Raw genomic sequence first — 16,592 nt, 5'->3', positions numbered from 1 at the left:
AACTGTATTAAAATTCACTGAACTTTCTTCTCTTGGCGCGATGGTAGAAAGAGGTCGATTTTCGTCTTCGTGCACGCGAAGCTCCTTCGGGATGAACCATTCCTACTCTCTCTATTTCGCCCGTGTTTGTTTCGCCTGTGCTACCTGTCCCTCTCTCTCACTTCACCACAACGCATCTGTCAAACTAGAACCGCTGTTGGTAAACAACACTGGCCCCGGTGTTTGACTGCGTTAAACTCTTTCGTGCGGTTCTACGTTTATTACAGCGATTTTTACTACCGGTCTCTCTATAATCTTTTTGTTCGCAAGCTGTACGTGCACACGCCGATTTGTTCCGTCCTTCGAAGGTACGAGCTGTACGATTTTTCCCTTAGGCCAGCATCCTCTTGGTAGGGCGTCATCGACAATCAGCACGAGGTCTCCTAATTGCAATGGCGGCTGGGTCTCAAACCATTTGCTGCGACGGGTGAGCGTAGGCAGATAAGAAGCTAACCATTTTTTCCAAAATTGATCTGCGTACAGTTGTGACGTCTTCCAGTTGTTCCTGAGGGCTGCGGAAGAATCATCAAGAGATGTTAATGGTTTTATTCCAGAAGATGAACCCAAGAGAAAATGGTTTGGCGTTAACACGGCTTCTTCCTCACTATCAACCGATACATGTGTTAGTGGGCGAGAGTTGATAATGTTTTCTACTTCAATAAACCAATTGGCGAAAACGGTATCTGTCGGTGTTTTGATAAATTGCATGCCGGAGAGGGTGCGTTTAACTGATTGGATTAATCTCTCCCATGCACCACCGAAATGTGGTGCTCCGGGGGGGTTGAATATCCACGTCGTATCGGGGAGGTACATTTCATCTATCAGCTCCTCGGTGTTTATCTGCTTCGCCGCATCTTTCAACTCACGATCAGCGCCAACGAAATTAGTCCCACGATCAGTTCTGATTTCAATCGGAGTCCCTCTACGTGCGATAAAATTGCGAATAGCGATGATGCAAGCGCTGGTGTTCAAGCTGTGAGCCACCTCTATGTGTATGGCCCGTATTGTTAGACACGTGAACAGCACACCCCAGCGCTTTTCCTGTCTCCGTCCAACAGCGACCAAAAAAGGTCCGAAGTAATCTATCCCTGTGTAGGAGAACGGTCTGGCGTACGGCGACACTCGAGCTAACGGCAACTCATTCATCACTGGAGGTTTAGGGTAAGCTTTACGAAGGCTACATCTAAAGCAATTGTTTCGCACTCTGTGGCACGCGCTTCGTAGGCCAGGAATATCGAACTTTTGCTGCACTTCATTCATTACGGTTTGATGATTTTGATGTTTATATTTCCAGTGGTACTCCGTTACAATCAGATCGGTGAGCCAGGATTTTTTGGGAAGAATAATTGGCCTCTTCATGTCATGGCTTGCGTAACGACAAGCATCGATTCTTCCTCGTACTCGTAAGATACCGTCGTCGTCCATGTATGCACTACGTCTATAAAGAGAACTTTTCTTGTTAATCATTTTAGATCCCTTTGTACCTGATTTGTCATGCAGAAGCAGCTGATATTCTTCTGGAAACTCTAATCGTTGCGCTTCCTTGATGATCGATTGCTCAGCTTGTTGTAGCTCGAGATGCGAAAGGGGTCCAAAATATCGAGACATTTTTGGCAGACGAGAATTATTGATGTACCTCCACATGTAGGCGATGGCTCGATGCAGGCGTTTCCAATCAGAAAATCTGTCAAAGATAATTACTGGGGATAATTCACGATGATATGAAACCGTCTGGCGTAACTCTTCCTCAGTAGTTGAAGGTCTGAAGCTTTGCACTTGCCACTCGTTTTCCGGTTGCTGTAGGAACGCTGGTCCTTTAAACCACATTCCGGTCGTGCAGTGTCGGTTAAGGTTGGACTATTTTGTACCTTCGTCGGCTACGTTGTTTTTAGTCGGCACCCACTGCCATTCCTTTACTGACGAGTTTTCTAATATTTCGCCTACTCGATGAGCTACGTAGACGCTATAATTTCGATGATCCGAGTTGAGCCAACACAAAACGTCTTTTGAATCGGTCCACAAGAAGCGTCTATGGATCTTTATCCGGTGTGATTGATGAATACCTGTCATCAGTCTAACTCCCAATACTGCAGCTTGCAGCTCTAATCGGGGAATCGATGTATATTTTAACGGAGCTACTCGAGTTTTTGCGCCGATCAACACAACTTCCCGTTGATCTTCGGATTCGAATCGGAAGTACGCCACGGCTGCGAAACCGTCTCTCCCGGCGTCTACAAAAATATGAAGCTGTGTCGTGCAGTTCTCTAAGCTGATGGACGTGCGGTAACATCGCGGAATCTTGATAGATTGCAGATGGGGTATGCAAGTTAACCACTCCTTCCATTTGTCTTGCAGAGAATTGGGTATTTGATCGTCCCACCCAATTCCAGAACGCCAAACTTCTTGCAATAAGACTTTGAGGAACAGTAAAAAGCCTGCTATCAAGCCTAACGGATCGTAGATTGTCATAAGCGTGCTCAGTACTTGCCGTTTGGTTGGTATCACGATCCCTTGTAGAACATCTACATCCTTTAACGGCACTTTGAATTGGAACGTATCTTCGTTTGCGTTCCACCACATTCCCAAGACCTTCTGGGTACAAGCTGTTGGATCGAGGTTCATATCCTTCTCCCGGCTGTTGCTACTACCAACACCATCTAATACTTGGCCATAATTCGACATCCAATTGTGAAGCTTGAATCCTCCTTGTGAGTGAATAAATTTCACATCTTGTGCTAGCTTCGTGGCCTCGGTCACACTCTCTATACTGGCAAGCATATCGTCGACGTAGTGATGACGCTTAATACATTCGACGGCTAGAGGATAGCGGGCCGCGAAACGGTCCGCGTTTACATTCTTTACAAATTGGGCGGAAGTTGGTGAACAGGCTGACCCAAAGGTCATCCTCAGCATCTCATATTCATCGGGCTCAACTTGCGACCGGTCCGTTCGCCATAGGAATCTTTGGCTAATCAGATCCTCTTCTTTAATCATAACCTGATGGTACATTTCTTGAATGTCAGCGGCAATAGCAACACGATATTCTCTAAACCGACTTAGGACAGTCGGCAGTGGTGAAAAAAGGTCTGGCCCAGTCAATAACATGGAATTAAGCGAAATTCCATTCACTGTTGCAGCTGCATCCCATACTACTCTAACCTTATTTGGTTTATTGGGGTTAAATACAGGAAAGATTGGTAGATACCACTTTCTAGGATGCTTAAACTTATGCTCTTCATTTGATAATTTTCTAATATATCTCTTTTCAACATGGTCTTTCAGCACTCGGTCCATCATTTCTCGAAGGTGCTCATCTTTTGCCATGCGGCGTTCTAAACATTCCAAGCGTTTGAGAGCCATTGCTCGATTGTTTGGCAGTTTTACGTCATCATAGCGCCACAACAATCCAGTGACATACCTCTCACCTTGTAGTGAGGTGTGTTTACGCAGCAATACACTCGCCCGTTCCTCATGATTTGAAAGAGTGTTTATGCCGCCTTTACATGTGGGTTCTTCGAGCTCAAAACTACCTTTTAGAGCTTGATCAATTTTGGTTTCTATTTCTGCACAATCACAAATATGTGCTCGATGAAATGCCAAAATGTTGCTGTTGTTAGAAGTTGACGACGAATCGCAACCCGAAACTACCCATCCTAGCCTCGTCTTTGTTGCGACGGGTTCATTTGTTTTTCCTTCTATCGTCTTTAATGGAACAGTGAGATGATAGTTATTCATTCCTATGAGAATTGCGGTCATTCCACTTAATTTGCGCAGGTTCATCCGTTGCACGCGAAGCTCCTTCGGGATGAACCATTCCTACTCTTTCTATTTCGCCCGTGTTTGTTTCGCCTGTGCTACCTGTCCCTCTCTTTCACTTCACCACAACGCATCTGTCAAACTAGAACCGCTGTTGGTAAACAACACTGGCCCCGGTGTTTGACTGCGTTAAACTCTTTCGTGCGGTTCTACGTTTATTACAGCGATTTTTACTACCGGTCTCTCTATAATCTTTTTGTTCGCAAGCTGTACGTACACACGCCGATTTGTTCCGTCCTTCGAAGGTACGAGCTGTACGATTTTTCCCTTAGGCCCGCATCCTCTTGGTAGGGCGTCATCGACAATCAGCACGAGGTCTCCTAATTGCAATGGCGGCTGGGTCTCAAACCATTTGCTGCGACGGGTGAGCGTAGGCAGATAAGAAGCTAACCATTTTTTCCAAAATTGATCTGCGTACAGTTGTGACGTCTTCCAGTTGTTCATGAGGGCTGCGGAAGAATCATCAAGAGATGTTAATGGTTTTATTCCAGAAGATGAACCCAAGAGAAAATGGTTTGGCGTTAACACGGCTTCTTCCTCACTATCAACCGATACATGTGTTAGTGGGCGAGAGTTGATAATGTTTTCTACTTCAATAAACCAATTGGCGAAAACGGTATCTGTCGGTGTTTTGGTAAATTGCATGCCGGAGAGGGTGCGTTTAACTGATTGGATTAATCTCTCCCATGCACCACCGAAATGTGGTGCTCCGGGGGGGTTGAATATCCACGTCGTATCGGGGAGGTACATTTCATCTATCAGCTCCTCGGTGTTTATCTGCTTCGCCGCATCTTTCAACTCACGATCAGCGCCAACGAAATTAGTCCCACGATCAGTTCTGATTTCAATCGGAGTCCCTCTACGTGCGATAAAATTGCGAATAGCGATGATGCAAGCGCTGGTGTTCAAGCTATGAGCCACCTCTATGTGTATGGCCCGTATTGTTAGACACGTGAACAGCACACCCCAGCGCTTTTCCTGTCTCCGTCCAACAGCGACCAAAAAAGGTCCGAAGTAATCTATCCCTGTGTAGGAGAACGGTCTGGCGTACGGCGACACTCGAGCTAACGGCAACTCATTCATCACTGGAGGTTTAGGGTAAGCTTTACGAAGGCTACATCTAAAGCAATTGTTTCGCACTCTGTGGCACGCGCTTCGTAGGCCAGGAATATCGAACTTTTGCTGCACTTCATTCATTACGGTTTTGTAATGAGTTCTTGGATAAAGTTACGGTCGCCATGTAATGCGATGATCGTACAACTGTATTTCGAGTACCGTCGCGGTAGGTCAGTGTTTCGCTGACATGAGCCGAGGTGGAATAAAACTTCGTTCGAGCGGACTTTTCGACACTTGATCGTCCAGGCGATCATAGAAACCTTTAGGAGGTTTCCCTTACTGGAAACGTTGGAGTTTAGAGGCCTTACCTTGGGTAGGGGGACATAACTAAACTCTTTAAATGAGAAGTCGATAGATGTAGGATGGGCATAGTCCTATCCTGACAGTCCGAACGAATCTGACTTGCCACGGTCGGAATTGGTTTTATTTATACTCAAATTAAGTTGAGGGTTTCGCACATTTGGTTCCGGGTTTTATGTTGGAAAGTTATTGTTTTCACTCAGCTAGTTACGTTTGTCTTTTGTTGACAAGAACGATGGTTCTTGTCACTAAGTTCCTGTTTTGGGTTTAATGCATATACTGTTCCTGCTTTGGGTTACATACTGTTCCTGCTTATGTTGTGCGTTTCGGTTGTTTTTGATAAGTGTGTCACATCTGTTATTTGTTTGAATGGACGGCCTGAACTCTTCCGGTTGCGTTGCTATGGTATGATCTGATTTGCTGAATGTGTTATAATGAATGTGTTACAATGGTGTGGTTTGGCTTTCCAAAGTGTGTTACAATGTGTCTATAGCTGATAGTGTGTATTATAATCAGTTTTGTATAGCAGATATGCTACACCTCCACCCTTTTTGAATAATGTACGATTGAGTTTATACGAAAGAGTGCATTATTCACTAAAAATGTTTTAATCTGTTTTTATGTACTGTTGTGGTTTTTCCTGTTTGATTGTGTTTTATAACGCAGTTTGTATCTGTAATTTCTACGACTGTAAATGGTCCTATATAAGCTGGATCTAATTTCCTTCTATTTTCGTTTGTTAAATAGACATAATCTCCTATTCGTATGTTTAATTTGTTTACATTTTCATTAAATTTTGCTTGACGTTTGTTTGATTTCTAATATTTTTGATATTTGTGCCAAAATTTCATTGTTATATTCAAGTCCTTGATCTGATCTCATTTCTAAAAAGTTTCCAAATGTAAGAATAAAATTTTCTACTAATGCTTTTGCTATAGTATTTGCTTCTTTGTTTTGAATCGGGATGATTACGATATATTTCGATAATTCGCATTGGGTCGTAACTGCGTATCGATTATTATTTGCTGTTTTTGGTAAAGGGCCTACGGTATCAATCGTTATGATGTTAAATGGTTTAGAGGGTGTTGTCGTCACAACAGTTTCCTCTTTAGTATGTTTTAGGATCTTATTAGTTGCGCATGCTTTACAACTTTTTACATACTTGATGATATCCGCTTTCATATTTTTCCATTTGAATTTATCCTTTATCTTACTATACAGCTTGAATTGTCTTATATGACCTCCTGATGGTGTTGTGTGGAAATTGGACATTATTTTGATCTGTTCTTCTGTATCTTCTACCAGTCTAGGTGGTGTAAATACCACGATGTGAACGTCTGTTATCATTTTGTTAATTATTTCTTTTATGGTCGACATTGAGTAAAATTCGAATAATCTGTCATTCGATGCAATTGCTAAATTCTTGTGATACTTTCTAGCGATTAGGCATGATTCATGCAGTACAAACTCTAGTGTTTGACTTTGCTTCGCAGAAGTTATGGGTATTTTAAATTTTCCCAGCGCTTTGTAATAATTGTGATTGCATATCACGAGCTCAATAAATTCATCTTTTTCATTAATAATTGATTTCATTTTCATCATTTTAGTAGTATCAGATGGCCTGTCTGTTTCATACATGTTTGTTGAATTATATTCTTCCATTATTTCTTCCTTTTTCTTTTTGTTTTCTTTGTTTTCTACAACGTTGTTTTTCTTTATCATAGCTCTAGTATTTACCATTAAAATAGGATTTGATATATCTGATTTATTTTTAGGAATTGATGCTTTAAGCTCATCAGAATCAGTTATAATTCTGGATAAAGCATCTGCTACTACGTTAGTTTTACCTGCTAAAAATTCTATTTTAAAATCAAATTCTTCTAAATCTAGTCTCATTCGTGTTAGTTTAGATGTTGGGTTTTTCATACCAAAAGATATACTAATGGTCTATGATCTGTTTTCACGGTGAATTTTCTGCCGTATAGATATGGTTTGAAATAATTGATTGCCCAGTGAATTGCTGTAAGTTCCTTTTCTATGATAGGCTTATTCTTTTCTCCTTGCGTGAAGCTTTTGCTTGCATACGCAATTGGGTGATCTTTTCCATCTGAGATTTGAGAAAGAACTGCTCCACATGCTACATCTGAAGCATCAGTTGTTAGTATGAATTCTTTAGTAAAATCCGGATACTTCAAGACTGCTGGAGACAAAAGGCTTTCTTTTAAACTATTAAATGCTTTTTGGCATTCATCTGTCCAAATAAACTTGACATTTTTCTTAATTAGGTTATTTAAAGGTTTAGCAATTTTTGCAAAATTCTGTACAAATTTACGATAATAATTACAAAATGCAACAAATCTTCGTACTTCATCTGCATTTTTAGGTATAGGGAAGTTTCTAATTGTTTCAAACTTAGAATCGTCTGGGTATATACCCTTATCTGTTATCTTATGACCTAAATAAGTAACTTCTGTTTTGAAAAATGAACATTTTTCTGGATTTAATTTTAAATTGTAAGACCTTAACCTATCAAAAACTTTAACTATGTTACTGATGTGCTGCCGTGCACTGCAGCCAGTAACGATTATATCGTCTATATATACAAATGCTAGCTCAGGAGTTAATCCTGCCATAGCGATAGCCATCATGCGTTGAAAGCTGTTGGGGCTAATGTTTAAACCGAACGGCATACGTTTAAATTGGTAATGCCCTGATTCGGTTGAAAAAGCTGTAAATTTTCTTGAATCATTTTCTAAAGGTATTTGATGGAATCCTGACATGAGATCAAGGGTGCTAAAATATTTTGCTCTCCCTAGCTGATCTAATATTGTATCTATTCTTGGTAATGGAAATTTATCTGGTATAACCTTTTTGTTTAGCTGCCTGAAATCTACTACAAGTCTCCATTTTTTATTATCATCCGTTGATTTCTTTGGAACCAATAATATAGGTGAGTTATATGGGGAGACTGAGTGTTCAATTATGTCATTCTTAAGCATTTTGTCTACCTGATTTTGTATTTCATCAGCCTGTGAGTATATTTGTTTATAATTCGGTATATACGTAGGAATATTATCCTTTAATTCAATTTTCTGAGGGTAAAAGTTATTTGTAGTAATTGGATCATCCTCTACGCAAAATATATCGTTATATTCAGTTACGATTTTCTTCAAATTATAAATTTCCGTAGTGGGGATTTTATCTACTTTAATTTTTTGTAATAGTTTTTGCAATCTATCATTATTAATTTCTCCTACTTTGTTATTCACTTGTTTCACTTCATAATTTGCTAATGGTTCTGTAATGGGTTTAAATTCTGCGTTTGTTATGTAAATATTTCTCTGCCTTGTATTGATGAATTTAATTAACTGATTATCCTTTGAAATAATAGTGCTACCACAGAATACTCCTGGTTGAATTTCTTGTGCGAAGACTATGGTATCCTCTGTAATGTTTGGAAGATATACTTTACGTACCACTTCACTTCTGATTGGCAAAATAAATCCTTTTCCATCATCTTCTTCAATGTTATGCTGAATTTCCTCCCCCTGACATGTGAATGTAAGCATTTCCAGATGATAATTGATTGAACATCTGTATAGTTTGTAAAAGTCTCTGCCTAATATACCATCTGCTCCTATGTTGAATTCATCTGGAACTAATACAAAATCGTGTTCCAATTCTAGATTGTTGAAATATATAGTGCATGTTGTACTTCCTTTTGAATAAATTGGTGTGTTAGATATCCCTGTTAATGATATTGAGTCTGAACGTATTGGGCCATGATTTTTCTTTAACTTGCTTGCTTTAAATAAAGAAATTGATGCTCCTGTATCAACTAGTAATATTGATGTTTCATTATTTGCAATGCTCAATCTAATCTTTATATAATCAACTCCATTTAGTTCTAATGAGTAAATTGATCTAGAGTTTGAGTTGACTCCTGTTGGTCTAAAAAAATATTGTCCTCCACTTCCTGTACCTGAGCTGTAGTATGGTATATGCTTCGTTGTTGTTGCCCTGTTTCTCCATTTGTTATTGCCCTTAGGTTTTTGTTTGGTCTGTTCTGATTACCATTGAAGTTGGAGTTGTATCTTTCATTATTGTATCCCTGAATAAATCTGTTGTTATAGCGAATATTGTTTCGCAGATTGTTGTTGTAGCTGCTATTGTTATTATTTCGATTGTTGAAGTTGTTATTATTTCTGTTATTATAGTAGTTTCGGTATGGTTGGTTTGTATTTGGACGATAGTTGTTTTGATTGTTCCTATTCTGGTTACCTTGGTTTCTAGGATAGTTTCTATAGTAGCGTTGTGTATTTATGTTAAGGACATTAGTAGTTCTGTTTGTTTCTTCACTTTCATTCTCCATTACTTTCTGTGTTGCATCGGTTATTGTCGCAAAAGTACCTGCCTTCAACAGTATTTTAGTTTCAGAGTTTGCTACCTTTTCTTTAAGTGTATCGATACCTGTTTTAATTGCCATATTGTTAGCTATTTTTTCTGGAATTCCTTGTTTAAGATAAATTACCTTTAGTTTTTCTGAAAGCAGTTCGACCTCATTGCAAATTGATTGTGCATCCCTTGTTTTTATGGATTTTAGTTTTGCTATTACTTTATCAGGTGTTGTTTTTTCTTCACATCTTCTCTTTATATCACTGATTAATTCATTAAAAGTCGTTATATTGCTAGGTAACCCTATTCTAGCCTTACCAGTCAGTCTGGTTCTTATAAATTTTACGAGCATTTCTTCATGGTTTGGATTTAACTCGAACAATAGCGTAGAAGCGTCCTCAAATGCATTAAAGGTATCGGGTGACCCGTCATATGTGGGTACTAGACCTGTGGCTGTTTTAATATCAAAATTAGCCATTTTAATTTTTTTATGCAGCTTTAGTAAGACAAATATGATCTGAGCTAAGCGTTTAAATGATAATCTACTAGATGTTAACAGTGTTAAATTGATATTTTTATCCTCTGAGCTATTTGTAGAAAAATCAGATGACTTGTTACGTGAATCGTCGTTGGTTTTTGATGTGCTCATAGCAATGATATTTTGTATTAATGCATTAGAAATTTTGCTAAATTCTAATAGTTTGTTAAAAGTATATTTGTATCTATTTTTTTCGATGTCATTTTGAATTTCTTTAAATGTTTCTTCAGCTTTAATTCTTAGTTGTGTTCTTGTACAAGTTCTTTGATTAGGATCCTGTATTTTTTTAAATATATATTTCAAAATTTCGATTTTATCGCTTATAGTAATCATTCCTTTTTCATATTGTTTTCAATTACTTCCTATTTCCTATTTCCTGGCTTTAAAAACCCATTTGACCATATTTTAAAGTTACAGTACCTTAATGGAATATGCGACGTGCATTTTGTTGCTGCTGGTTCTACGCTGTATTTATACCGGTGCTTGCAGTTTAATCGGTGCTTGGTGTGAATTTCCACGATGTCATCAGTTGTCGCTCGATGTCTTGTCGGGGTTGGGACACTTGTTCATTCTCGTCTGCCGATCCAGATTGGGCAGTGGGCTCGGTTTTTCTTTTCGTCTTCCACGGTGGGAACGGTTGTTCCTTTCAATCACACTGACCACAACTTGTTTTGCACTGCACTTTATCATTCCATATCACTTGCTTCAATAATCGTATAGATTGCTATACTGTACTGTGCTGAACTTGGGTTGTTGTTAAAAGTTAGCTTTTTGCTATAGTTTCCCATTTCAAGGTTACTCTACTAGGTAAACCGATTGCATAAGTGTTAATACGTTTTTACGCATTTAGGTAGGTTCTCACAACACTGTGTACGGTTAATGTTTGTTCATCAATTAAACATTCATTTCGCACTTACACTGCACTAAATGTTTTTATTTTTCATTCTGCACTGTACGAAACTTGCTTGTAGCTGTTCTTTCATCGTTATTGCTTTTGTTTACATATGGGTTACTTGCGCCAGCTGCGTTGATGAATGTTCTGTAAAAAAATTGCACATTTGACACTTTTTTTTTCACTTTCCGCCGAATGCCAGTTATGGTCACAATACTTTTGGTTCGTCACACGACACTTAAGCTTTACGTTACCGTTGTACGTATCACATTTTACTTGAAATAATTTGCTTACACTTCTGCCTGTCGATTGCAGATTGAGGTCACGGTCGCCATGTAATGAGTTCTTGGATAAAGTTACGGTCGCCATGTAATGCGATGATCGTACAACTGTATTTCGAGTACCGTCGCGGTAGGTCAGTGTTTCGCTGACATGAGCCGAGGTGGAATAAAACTTCGTTCGAGCGGACTTTTCGACACTTGATCGTCCAGGCGATCATAGAAACCTTTAGGAGGTTTCCCTTACTGGAAACGTTGGAGTTTAGAGGCCTTACCTTGGGTAGGGGGACATAACTAAACTCTTTAAATGAGAAGTCGATAGATGTAGGATGGGCATAGTCCTATCCTGACAGTCCGAACGAATCTGACTTGCCACGGTCGGAATTGGTTTTATTTATACTCAAATTAAGTTGAGGGTTTCGCACATTTGGTTCCGGGTTTTATGTTGGAAAGTTATTGTTTTCACTCAGCTAGTTACGTTTGTCTTTTGTTGACAAGAACGATGGATCTTGTCACTAAGTTCCTGTTTTGGGTTTAATGCATATACTGTTCCTGCTTTGGGTTACATACTGTTCCTGCTTATGTTGTGCGTTTCGGTTGTTTTTGATAAGTGTGTCACATCTGTTATTTGTTTGAATGGACGGCCTGAACTCTTCCGGTTGCGTTGCTATGGTATGATCTGATTTGCTGAATGTGTTATAATGAATGTGTTACAATGGTGTGGTTTGGCTTTCCAAAGTGTGTTACAATGTGTCTATAGCTGATAGTGTGTATTACAATCAGTTTTGTATAGCAGATATGCTACAGTTTGATGATTTTGATGTTTATATTTCCAGTGGTACTCCGTTACAATCAGATCGGTGAGCCAGGATTTTTTGGGAAGAATAATTGGCCTCTTCATGTCATGGCTTGCGTAACGACAAGCATCGATTCTTCCTCGTACTCGTAAGATACCGTCGTCGTCCATGTATGCACTACGTCTATAAAGAGAACTTTTCTTGTTAATCATTTTAGATCCCTTTGTACCTGATTTGTCATGCAGAAGCAGCTGATATTCTTCTGGAAACTCTAATCGTTGCGCTTCCTTGATGATCGATTGCTCAGCTTGTTGTAGCTCGAGATGCGAAAGGGGTCCAAAATATCGAGACATTTTTGGCAGACGAGAATTATTGATGTACCTCCACATGTAGGCGATGGCTCGATGCAGGCGTTTCCAATCAGAAAATCTGTCAAAGATAATTACTGGGGATAATTCACGATGATATGAAACCGTCTGGCGTAACTCTTCCTCAGTAGTTGAAGGTCTGAAGCTTTGCACTTGCCACTCGTTTTCCGGTTGCTGTAGGAACGCTGGTCCTTTAAACCACATTCCGGTCGTGCAGTGTCGGTTAAGGTTGGACTATTTTCGTATATACCTTCGTCCGCTACGTTGTTTTTAGTCGGCACCCACTGCCATTCCTTTACTGACGAGTTTTCTAATATTTCGCCTACTCGATGAGCTACGTAGACGCTATAATTTCGATGATCCGAGTTGAGCCAACACAAAACGTCTTTTGAATCGGTCCACAAGAAGCGTCTATGGATCTTTATCCGGTGTGATTGATGAATACCTGTCATCAGTCTAACTCCCAATACTGCAGCTTGCAGCTCTAATCGGGGAATCGATGTATATTTTAACGGAGCTACTCGAGTTTTTGCGCCGATCAACACAACTTCCCGTTGATCTTCGGATTCGAATCGGAAGTACGCCACGGCTGCGAAACCGTCTCTCCCGGCGTCTACAAAAATATGAAGCTGTGTCGTGCAGTTCTCTAAGCTGATGGACGTGCGGTAACATCGCGGAATCTTGATAGATTGCAGATGGGGTATGCAAGTTAACCACTCCTTCCATTTGTCTTGCAGAGAATTGGGTATGTGATCGTCCCACCCAAATCCAGAACGCCAAACTTCTTGCAATAAGACTTTGAGGAACAGTAAAAAGCCTGCTATCAAGCCTAACGGATCGTAGATTGTCATAAGCGTGCTCAGTACTTGCCGTTTGGTTGGTATCACGATCCCTTGTAGAACATCTACATCTTTTAACGGCACTTTGAATTGGAACGTATCTTCGTTTGCGTTCCACCACATTCCCAAGACCTTCTGGGTACAAGCTGTTGGATCGAGGTTCATATCCTTCTCCCGGCTGTTGCTACTACCAACACCATCTAATACTTGGCCATAATTCGACATCCAATTGTGAAGCTTGAATCCTCCTTGTGAGTGAATAAATTTCACATCTTGTGCTAGCTTCGTGGCCTCGGTCACACTCTCTATACTGGCAAGCATATCGTCGACGTAGTGATGACGCTTAATACATTCGACGGCTAGAGGATAGCGGGCCGCGAAACGGTCCGCGTTTACATTCTTTACAAATTGGGCGGAAGTTGGTGAACAGGCTGACCCAAAGGTCATCCTCAGCATCTCATATTCATCGGGCTCAACTTGCGACCGGTCCGTTCGCCATAGGAATCTTTGGCTAATCAGATCCTCTTCTTTAATCATAACCTGATGGTACATTTCTTGAATGTCAGCGGCAATAGCAACACGATATTCTCTAAACCGACTTAGGACAGTCGGCAGTGGTGAAAAAAGGTCTGGCCCAGTCAATAACATGGAATTAAGCGAAATTCCATTCACTATTGCAGCTGCATCCCACACTACTCTAACCTTATTTGGTTTATTGGGGTTAAATACAGGAAAGATTGGTAGATACCACTTTCTAGGATGCTTAAACTTATGCTCTTCATTTGATAATTTTCTAATATATCCCTTTTCAACATGGTCTTTCAGCACTCGGTCCATCATTTCTCGAAGGTGCTCATCTTTTGCCATGCGGCGTTCTAAACATTCCAAGCGTTTGAGAGCCATTGCTCGATTGTTTGGCAGTTTTACGTCATCATAGCGCCACAACAATCCAGTGACATACCTCTCACCTTGTAGTGAGGAGTGTTTACGCAGCAATACACTCGCCCGTTCCTCATGATTTGAAAGAGTGTTTATGCCGCCTTTACATGTGGGTTCTTCGAGCTCAAAACTACCTTTTAGAGCTTGATCAATTTTGGTTTCTATTTCTGCACAATCACAAATATGTGCTCGATGAAATGCCAAAATGTTGCTGTTGTTAGAAGTTGACGACGAATCGCAACCCGAAACTACCCATCCTAGCCTCGTCTTTGTTGCGACGGGTTCATTTGTTTTTCCTTCTATCGTCTTTAATGGAACAGTGAGATTATAGTTATTCATTCCTATGAGAATGCGTGGAGGTACAGAAGCATATGGTGCTAATGGAATGGATGACAAATGCTGATATTTTGTTCGTAAACGATCCATTTTAACGCGTTGCTAGGGCAACCCAAGACTTTTCACCGTTCTTACATTAGAGGCTTCAAAGGTCTGAGCACCACTGGATATTCCTACTATATTTACGCTCACCTGTTTTGAATCTGGTTCAGTGCGATGTTGTCCTCCAGTCCATTTCAAACAAAGAGGTCGGTTTGTCCCTTCAAGTTCCAGCTCGTCAACTAGCGAATGTTCGATTAGCGATACTGACGCTCCTTCGTCGAGAAAAGCAACTGTTCTGATCGTCTTTCCTACAGCCTGCAGCTCAACTGGCACGTATCGCAATAGTATGTTCTCGTCGGTGGCTGTAGAGTGAGAGAAATTTGCTTCGTGTCTTCCCTTACCTGCCGAATTGTGTAGTGACGGGTGGTGTTTTACAGTACATCCGTCTTTGCCGCATACTCTCGTCTCTTTACAGGGCGCACGATGTTTTTTCAAACAACATTTACACAAGTAGTTCCGCTTAATGATGTCCCAGCGATCTGCTACGCTTTTCTGCCAGTATCCGTCACATTCGTATAAGCGAACGCAGCCGTTATCGCATGCACAAACGGCTTCTGTGGAGTTCTGCGAGGAGGGATTAGTAGTATGCATGTGCAAATACTTACTGCATCGTGGTTCGATAAGATTTGCAGGGCTCGTTACCGCTTGGGCTGCATGCTTAATGGTTTGCATCCACTTTCCGAATGCAGCCAGGTTGACCTTTGACAACGTAAGACTGTGTATGCCCCACATCAACTTAATCATCGGAGGGAGACGACCAACGAGCTCATCCAACACGGGTCCATCATAACGCTCCTCGACCCCGTTGTTTCTCACAGCAGCACACATTTCGTCCACGGATACGGCGAACTGCACAAGCGTCTCCAACTTTTCTGCTCTCGGGGGTACCTGTCGTCGAATCTGGCTCAACAACGTTTTCACAACTTCTTCTGGACGTCCGAACGATGATTTGAGCTCTTGCATGACTTCTTTGAGGTTAGCTGCTTTCCTAAGTCTCCCCTGGACTGTTTTAAACGCTTCTCCTTTTAATGCTTGTTGCAGCCTTATAATATTTTCTCCGTCAGAGAAACCACATAGTTCCGTCGTCTCATAAAACGCGTTTTCGAACACGGACCACTCCTCTGGGTTACCGGCGAACGTCGGTAGCTGGGCGTTGACGGAATGTCTAGCTAGTATCTGACTCTGATTAATGTTCAAGGTTGTATCACTCGAACAAAACGCCGTAGATCCGAGATTGTCCCGGCGTGATCCTTGCGGATTTTGTTCTTGATTCATCCGTTGAACAAAGGTGTTTAGCACGGATTCGAGCCGTTGTATCACGTCAGGCTCTTGCCTGCGTGGCTCGCGTGCTTCTTCCAAGAAACGTTGGAAGGTTCTGCTAAGATTGTTCAATGGAGAGTCAGCAGTTTGAGTGGGTCTTGCTTTTGATGGATCATTCGGAGGATTCGATACGGGCGTGATCACTTCCGTCGATCTTGCTCTGGTGGATGGTTCCAGATTCACTATGTTCGTATCCACTGCTACCGGGGCTGGTTGGGTCGCTACTACGGGCGTCGCACGATGAAGGGTAGATGAAGTGGGGGGCGGTGTTTCAGGAGTGCACAGATGGCATGTCCAATCCCTACTGTACACGGTTTCATCTTCGTTCACGCACGCAAGATGAAACATTCCTTCGCATCGATCGCACTCCACTGCATTTTCCGTACTTGCACCATTGCACACACCACACTGCTTATCCTCCATTTTCCAAGCCGTGAGGTTTCCTTCTTGCTTCACGTCACTGATATTGCGGTTTCGCTAAGGCGCTGCGGGTTCGCATCTTACCAGGACTCGTGAA

At 41.1% G+C, this 16,592-nt stretch overlaps 2 protein-coding genes and 1 long non-coding RNA gene across 3 annotated transcripts; 1 reads left to right on the top strand and 2 right to left on the bottom strand.

Annotated features, from left to right (window-relative positions):
• Positions 1–32: 32 nt before the first annotated feature.
• Positions 33–16,498, bottom strand: LOC121594701. The gene is made up of 2 exons (XM_041918308.1): positions 14,846–16,498; positions 33–551 (listed from the first exon to the last, which is right to left on the bottom strand). Exons 1-2 carry the CDS (start codon positions 16,496–16,498, stop codon positions 489–491), a joined length of 1,716 nt encoding a protein of 571 aa, XP_041774242.1. The 3' UTR covers positions 33–488.
• LOC121594735 lies at positions 748–1,547 on the top strand. The gene is made up of 3 exons (XR_006005014.1): positions 748–1,200; positions 1,334–1,442; positions 1,512–1,547. It is a non-coding gene; the product is annotated as an uncharacterized LOC121594735 (long non-coding RNA).
• LOC121594718 lies at positions 3,985–12,778 on the bottom strand. The gene is made up of 2 exons (XM_041918337.1): positions 12,182–12,778; positions 3,985–5,057 (listed from the first exon to the last, which is right to left on the bottom strand). Exons 1-2 carry the CDS (start codon positions 12,741–12,743, stop codon positions 3,985–3,987), a joined length of 1,635 nt encoding a protein of 544 aa, XP_041774271.1. The 5' UTR covers positions 12,744–12,778.
• Positions 16,499–16,592: the final 94 nt, after the last annotated feature.

This window comes from Anopheles merus, chromosome 2L (assembly GCF_017562075.2).
Source record: "Anopheles merus strain MAF chromosome 2L, AmerM5.1, whole genome shotgun sequence".
Classification (NCBI taxonomy): domain Eukaryota; kingdom Metazoa; phylum Arthropoda; class Insecta; order Diptera; family Culicidae; genus Anopheles; species Anopheles merus.
Note: the sequence above shows the minus strand (reverse complement) of the source record. Positions and strands in the feature narration are given on the sequence as shown.

Coding starts and splice junctions, on each gene's coding strand:
- LOC121594718 (XM_041918337.1), bottom strand. CDS start 12,743: ATGTGGTTTAAAGGACCAGCGTTCCTACAGCAACCGGAAAACGAGTGG. Junction 5,058..12,181: donor TAAACATCAAAATCATCAAA/CTGTAGCATATC, acceptor CTCATTACAAAA/CCGTAATGAATGAAGTGCAG.
- LOC121594701 (XM_041918308.1), bottom strand. CDS start 16,498: ATGGAGGATAAGCAGTGTGGTGTGTGCAATGGTGCAAGTACGGAAAAT. Junction 552..14,845: donor CTGAACCAGATTCAAAACAG/GTGAGCGTAAAT, acceptor ATTCTTCCGCAG/CCCTCAGGAACAACTGGAAG.